At 38.6% G+C, this 7,821-nt stretch overlaps 1 protein-coding gene across 3 annotated transcripts in view; it reads right to left on the bottom strand.

Annotated features, from left to right (window-relative positions):
• The window catches only part of git1 (G protein-coupled receptor kinase interacting ArfGAP 1), a 24,630-nt gene extending 16,809 nt beyond the window's left edge, over positions 1–7,821 (bottom strand). For 2 of the 3 annotated variants that reach the window (XM_008426049.2, XM_008426050.2), the window contains exons 1-4: positions 7,422–7,821; positions 2,369–2,502; positions 2,146–2,258; positions 861–966 (exon numbers count right to left, since the gene is read on the bottom strand). In XM_008426049.2, coding sequence (XP_008424271.1) covers positions 861–966; positions 2,146–2,258; positions 2,369–2,502; positions 7,422–7,473 — 405 coding nt within the window. In that variant the 5' untranslated portion in view covers positions 7,474–7,821. The remainder of the gene's footprint in view (positions 1–860; positions 967–2,145; positions 2,259–2,368; positions 2,503–7,421) is intronic. The other variant, XM_008426051.2, reaches the window with a different exon arrangement.

Below are 7,821 nucleotides of genomic sequence, written 5' to 3'. Positions count from 1 at the left end.
GGAGGAGCTGGAAGAAGTGGCTGGGGAGAGGGAAGTCTGGGCCTCCCTTCTGAAGCTGCTGCCCCCGCAACCCGACCCCGGATAAGCGGAGGAGGGAGGGAGGGAGGGATGGATGGATCTGTCTTAGTATTTATTTTTTGTGAAACATCTTTTCACATTGGGATGATGGATTATAACACGTTATAACAAGACATATTTTTCATCTAATACAAATTGAAAAATCTTATCACTTGAAGGGGTATTTATTTATGACTAGAAACTCCACAAACAAGTTTCCAAAGAACAAAGTGCAAATTTCTGCAGTGAAGAAGGTTGTTGCTCAGCTACAAGCAGTTTTAAAGTGAGAGAAACAACAGCTATCCTGGTGTTGACTACAGACTACTGTCTGTGCTACTTGTACTTGAAAAAAATTATTACTGCTCCATTCTGGATGTAAAAATCTGTTCAAACTGAAACCTGCTACATATTAGTAACAATAATGTGGTAAAACAAACAAAACAAGGATAAATAATAAATAAAACGGTTTAAAAAGAAAAAGTGAATCAGTGTTAAGATACTTTTAGTTTTAACTGGAACATCGAATCCAACTTGATTATGAGAATCTGAAATATTCTAAGATCCAATGTTAGATACACTTTCACAGGGATTTGAAAATAATAGAAAGCTGAAGTTATTATGAGGAAAAATAGATGACATGGTCACAATTCTCTGCATTCAATATGTAATTTAAATAATTTAATAATTTTTTCAGCAAATTGATCATAATTTCTTTCCAAAACGATTACAGGCAATTGTCTGTGCTCTAAAGTCATATTGTATTTAGAAAGAAGGATCTAAGTGAATAGAAGTGAAATACTGACCTTACTGAGATCCTTGGTAGTGACACCATCATCATCCCGACATGGAAGCTTATGTACAAATGCCAACATCTGGTATTTGGCTCTGATGAACTCTGACTTAGCAGTGCTGAACAAGAGAACAGGAGATGATTAGCAAAAAGATCGTTCCCAGGGCAACACATGTAGCAGTAGTATGGTCAAATAAAGATTGAATAATGATGCACCAATCCATTGGTTAGTTAGTGATCAAAATTGACAAATTTGCTCTTGATATAGTCTCTTCTGGCGATCAGCTGGTAAAATATTTCAAAGCTAAACTATTTTTTGGTGTGCAAATAATTAAATTTTTTATGCACCTTGTTTTGAGTTTGGTAAAAAATGAAATAAACGGACATATGCTCTGGTATGATGGGGGTGATATTGTTGTCCTTTCATTTTCTGTTGAATTAAAATCTTTAACTCCTACCACAGAACCTGCTGAACATTTAAATGTTTAATACATCATGACTGTTGAATTGAATTAAAACAAAATTAACATTGATTAATTTGTGTCGTACTCCTTGGAATGTCTGAACAAGCAAAATAAGTATCAGCGAGGCGGATCATAACAAAACTGGAAATTAGGTTTAGGGAATCTCTGCAATCCTTATCTTTGCTTCTTGTTGCAAAATATCTTTTAGAATCATAATGTAGCTGCAAAACCAAATGCCTTTATGGTTCAGTACAAGTGCCAATATGAATAAAATTGCTGTATTCTGGCCATAAAGAACTTTCTATTCCTTCCACTTTCATACCTTCCTATTATGAAAAAAAAAAACTAACACTAAAATATAATAAAAACTGAGAGTCAAGGATTATTTTCACATTTTGTACATAAACTCCAGCAGCAGATAAATGGTCTCTGAACCAGAGCTGATGGGATACAACAGTTTTCCTACTTGTTTTGCAAATCTCAAATTCAATGAGTTTTAAAAGGGAATACTTTTTCCAGATTTATACAACTTTAAAGAAATGCAAAAATATTTTTTTCCTTCAGATCAAGTTGCTGTTGTTTTGACCGTCCTATAAACACAGTTCAACCCAAAAAAGGCCAAATAATGTACTGGAACAAAACGTCTGTGAGAGCAGAGTAAGAACTGCCAGAAAGCAGAACCATAAATAATAAATAAAGGTCAACATTTTGCCGAATTTAAAGTATCAACTTGGAGAAGCAGCTCTTCGTCAGTGAAAACATTAATTATGCTCACAAATGGCCAATAATTTGAGTGTCTGTGTAATTTTGTGCCTTTTAAAGTCGTGTACTTACTGGACTTTGTCCTGAGGGTTTGGTTTCCTTCGACCGCTCTGCACCTGTGCAGGGTCCAGGAGACTGTGTTCCCATATGGAGTTGGCTCCATTACTGGCCAAAGTCTGAACCATCTGCAGTGAAATCAATGAGACGATTCAGTGAAGGTTCATCGTCATAAATCCAGGAAACTTCTCCGTTTTCCTACTTCCTCCAGAGACGGTCTTCAGCTCTCAGCTCTTACCTGGAGTAGTGTTGGAGGCCATCCACTGTGCCTCAGGTGCTTTACTATGGAAATATGGCGGCCGAGGCTGCGGTGGACTGAACAGCACTCATCACAGATCAGAACCCCTCGGTTGATGCTGGCCCAGCCCGGGTCTGTCGAACAAACGAAAAGACGCACAGCACAATCAGGGGATGTGTGCGACACACCTCCCGGGTTAGTACGACAGCTTCCTGGTGCAAAATTGGAGCCGATGTCTAGCAAATCATCTGGAATCTGAATTTATTTTCCAGATTTTCCAGAACTGCATAAAAGTTGATGTAGTAATATGTCCACAAAAAAAGTACGTGTAAAGAGATCGTGATCTAAATACGGTGAACTGATTAGAGGTTGAGTGCCTCGAGGTAAACAGTGGGTGGCACCAGCTGTCCCCCGGGGTGCTATTTAACCAAAACAAAAAAAGGGATGGGGGTTGCCACGGGATGATGTCACAATAACACTTCCTAAACAATGGAAACGGGGGACAGATTTATATTTGATCATTTTATTCAGCTTATCCAGAATAACTGAAGCAAATGTGGAAAATAGAGGGAACAATTAGAAACTTTGCTGCTCTTCCTGTAAAGCTGCAATCCATGCTCTGCTTACAGTCAAATCCAATACACTTTTGTTTCATCAATAGACACAAAATGGCTAAAGACAATTGAATGAAATCAGCTCTGACCTTTCAATGCAGTACATTTCAGAATGGCACTGCAACCTTGTTAATTTGCTTTTAGAGTTTTGAGTTTCCGGTACATGCGGTAAAGCATCTTTTGTTAATCACATAAGATTGACAATCGTGATAATATATCAAAGTGTTTTTACAAATGTAAATGCTGAAACGTTGTGGATAAGCAACATTACAAAAAAAAGCGCTCTTAACCTTTAAATTTCCCTTTTTGTTTATTTACAACCAGAAATTTTACTGCAGCTTGATGTGACAGCAAAGCAGTGTTAAATTGTGAATTTTAATAAAGGGATATATGGTTTTCAAACTTTTTTTTACAAACATATCTGAAATGTGTGGAAAGCATTTATATTCATTGAATTTGTAGAAATACCTGCATTCCTTGAGGGAAAACTTTCCATTAGATATTGACGCTTCGAACTGATTTTCAACTAAAAATAGCTCAAGTTCAGTCAAACTGGATAGATTGTCAATGGATAGCGATTTTCCAAGCCTTGCCACAGATGCTCCAAGTTGAAATATGGGCTTAATCTTAGCCGTTCTGATACATAGCCATTTGATCTAAACCAGGCGTGTAAAATCACAGTCTAGACAAAATGGGATAAATCCATGAACTCCTGAATTATATCTGAATTGCAGTTTAACTAATGACAAATATTTATTTTGGATGTGTTGAAGCAGAGAGGAATCTAAAAGTACTACAGCAGGACATTAGCCTGTAGTGAATGGAGTTTGATATCCCTGATCTAAGCTGTTTCCCTCAGCTCTGGCTGTGTGTTTTATTGCCACCGTCTTACTGGGATCTCTTCGATATATCCACCATGATGTGGCTGGACTTTTCAGGCTGGTGTGCTTCTCTTCTCTTGTATACGTTTTGGCACATTAGGTAAAAAAAACCCATCTATTTTAGCACCGTTTGACAACTTAAAGCCCTATACAGTTTGTTTTGTTCCCCAAAATTCCACTTTTTTCCATTTTTATTTTTCTGAATTCCACTTTATCACATTTCCCAACTTAAAAAAAAGTCTACCTTTTAAAACAGCTTTAGAGATCAATTCGACATCAAAATACGTCTCAAATAAACATAAAACCTGCCAACAGTGAAACCTTGTGCACACTCTCAATCTGCCACAGACGTCTCTACTGAAGGACATGATTGTCGGCCTTTTTATGTTTAGCTCTTGTGTTCTCTCAGCGCCCCACGCCAACCCGTATGCATGCATTATTACGCATCTACTTAAATACGTGCCGACAAATCTTACAAAAAAAAAAAAACTCCTCATTTATAAAAACTGCTGATGTATTGTTCTGTCCCAAACTTTGAGATTTTTGGGGGGGGTTTTTGAGGACATCTGTGTCTTAGCGAGCCTTTTTTTAGTATCTCTGTGGAGACAAAAACAGACCCAACACACACTTAACCCAGTAGCTACGGGTACAAGGGCCTGCAGCGGCCAAAATGTTTGAGAAACAATTATGTGGTTATGCCTACACGCAATCTGATCCCCATCTCGGGGGAAAAAATACAAATAAAAAATCACGGGGTCCAAACAATCTCTGGAGCCTTCAAAGAAAAAAGAAAAAAAAAAGAGTATATACATGTTGAGTTTTTATGTACAAGGTGCTTCCAAAATGTATCATGTTTTTTTTTTTTTTCGTTTTTTTTTTTCCGATTAAAACAAAAAAATATATATTCACAGCCAGTTGACACTGAAAGACAAATCATCGAGTCTGGACCACATTCACACTCTCAGGACCTTGATGATGTGGTAAGCAGCACACAACTTAGCACACTAATGTCAAAACAAGTATCTCCACACTTAGCTGCATATAATGCAAATACACACTCATCCTCTGTCTGCATTAGTCACTCTCAAACTGGAATAAAACTGTCCTAGCTCAGAGTATTAATGGAGCTAAAAAGGTTAATCATATGATGAACAACCAACACACTTGGACGTTTTGTTTGCCACCAGAAAAAGCAGCAGCAAATGCAAAATAGCTCTGATGAATGCCGTTTGCCTGGTTTAGAAAAGCAGCTTCAAACTTCAGAGAGAAGCAATTTAATTACTTAATCTTTAAAATAAATATAAAATCTCTTAGAGCTTAGGCTACCCACTCCGCACCCACCAATCAATGTGATGGCTACACACCATTAAGCTATTAGACCTGCATAGACTATTAGCGCTGCTTTATTGGCCAACGCTGCTGAATGACATAATTTTGCCTAAAACTGCCCCCAGTTTATGAATCCAGAACTGACAACTGTTTATCGAACAGTCCATAAAGCCTGCTAAAGGCACTGAAACAATAAGGATTAATGATGAATAACAGGATCAGAAAAAGACAAACTCCACCAAACACTCTGGCAAACCCACCAAAACGAGAGTCTCAGTTTCTGAAACAATCAATGTTCTACTAAAAGTTTTACAAGGATGACAATATGATTCATAGCCACTATAAAACTGTGCACAAAGTGTGACATTAAAGGCACCCAAGACTTGGTCGGAATCAGGAGAACAAGTTGTGCTTTGAAGCAGAGGCAACCAGAGATCCCCTTGTGCGACACAAAGCGTGGTAGCAGCAAGGTGGCATGTCACCAGCGGTTAGGTGGACGTTTTGCTGAATGGACTGAGAGTCTGAGTTCACACATGTCTACCTAAGGAGGAGATGCTCCCACAGATATGACACAAAACATGCCTAGCAGCAAGAAACACTAATCAGCATGAAAATAAATCAATATAAAAAATAAAAAAAAGTCATACAAACATGTAAATTATGCTTAAATATAAAAAGAATTCCCCTTTTAGCTATATTGCTAGTTCATCTATGAAAAAACGGATGTGTTTTCACTACAATGTCCGACCACTCAAGAAAATAGGACCTCACTTCTAGTTGGTCTGATATCAGAAATTACATTAGAGTAAATGTAAACGAGAAGCAACAGGTAAGTCAAACTGGCGAAACGTGACAGCAAAAAATGGTTCAAAAGTGTGGGATTGTAATAGTTATTTGACTATGAATGAAACATTTTGCTTGCCGTCTTACATTTGCATACATATGGTTATATTTGTGAAAGCGAACACAAAGGTTTGACTGAAGTCAATCAACCAAATTGTTTTTGATCAGCAGTTCAAATAATGGAAAATCTTTTTTTTTCCTCCCCATTTTTAAATACCTGAAAACGAAGAAAATCATTTCTGGTATTTAAGCACAGCATGTACTTTATGCAATTGTTGGAGTCTACTAAAAATCAATAAGGATATTACTATTGATTAAATGCTATCATCTTGACCAGTGTTTTTTGTGTGTATTTTATTGACTATTAGAGTAAAAAGGGGCGGGGGAAGGAAATTTGGAATCTGTCAAAATTGGAATCAGGTCAGGCAAAGAAAATTGGAAATTGATGTTGGCCGGGAAAAGCATGATCAGTGCATCTGTTAAGCTATTTTTGCAACACATCTCCCTGTCCTTTTTGTCTTATTCCATCTCATTTAAAGGACTCCAGGCGAAGGTGTCATTCATGTCATAAAAAGGATCCCATACCGAATGGATTAAAGGTTAATATGAGTTTTTTAAAAACGTATTGCTAGGGTTCGATATTGTTTTGCAGTAGTGAACTTTTTCATCTAACGCCATATACTGCCCACTCTCCAAGTTTAAAAATGTAATTATCAAATATGAAATTATATTCAAATATTATAACTTTAACTTGGGTTTACAGAGGACTGCTGTCAAATGCAGTCAAGACTACGAGGTGGCAGCAACTTACCATTTAGCGAAAGTTAGCAGGAATGGCTAGCGTCCTAAGCTAAGCTAGCCGTGTTCGGTACCCAAAATCCAATACCTAAAATCAAATTTCACCAATAAAATGTGTTACTTTTGAAGATTAGTGTGATCTAATAAGTCAGGGCATCTATCCGGATCAAAAAACCAGCAAAGAAAAAGCAACATCGCCAGCTAAGCTAAGCTAACTTGTAAAGGGGTCCATCCCTGTCAGGAAAATCAAAACAAACGTCCCTCCAAGCATAAATCTGACACCCAAATCTTCCGCTGCAGTGAATAAACCAGTCCTCTAAACATACCATCATAGTCAAATCCAGCCTACACGGTAATTTACATTATCACTGTACAGCTGTTAGCTAAATGATGTTCCCTTGTCCGATAACACGCCTATTTTTCTGTTTATTTTGGGCCTAAGCGAAGCTCAGGAGTCCAGGCCGTTTTCCTGCTTTGCAGACCCCATGACAGTGACAGAAACTTCGGCCCCGTTGGCCCACCACGTCGGCTTTCCGATGCATTGTTCCGACACAATGGTCTATTTTTATGTATCTACCCCCTCCCTACCTGGCGCACTGCAGTCAGCGCAGACTTCAGTCCTGTGCAGCTTTCTTGACATCTCGAAGGTGGCTGAAACCGAGAGGTGGATGTCTGAGCCGATGTGAACGCTCGCTCCGTCTTTCCTCCCCCTCGAGCCACCGACCGACCGACGTCTGCCGTCAATCGCTTGCGGCTCCTGAATCCCCGGAAGCCGGGTGGCGTGGTTTGCTTTCCCGGCGGCCTGAAAACTGATTTTCCAGTTGCTCCGTGGGTCTCTTTCTGAACTCCAAGTCTAGAGCCAAGTTAAGTGAACACAGTTAATGTCTGTAAATGAATCGCATCTTGCTAAGAAGCTACATGCGTTAAATTAAATCTGGCCCCTGCACTGCCTGCTATTCACCGAGAGACGGCAGCTCTCCACCTGCCA

Source organism: Poecilia reticulata, linkage group LG13 (assembly GCF_000633615.1).
Source record: "Poecilia reticulata strain Guanapo linkage group LG13, Guppy_female_1.0+MT, whole genome shotgun sequence".
In the NCBI taxonomy this organism is placed as follows: domain Eukaryota; kingdom Metazoa; phylum Chordata; class Actinopteri; order Cyprinodontiformes; family Poeciliidae; genus Poecilia; species Poecilia reticulata.
The sequence above is the reverse complement of the archived record's forward strand: the minus strand, read 5'-3'. Positions and strand labels throughout refer to the sequence as shown.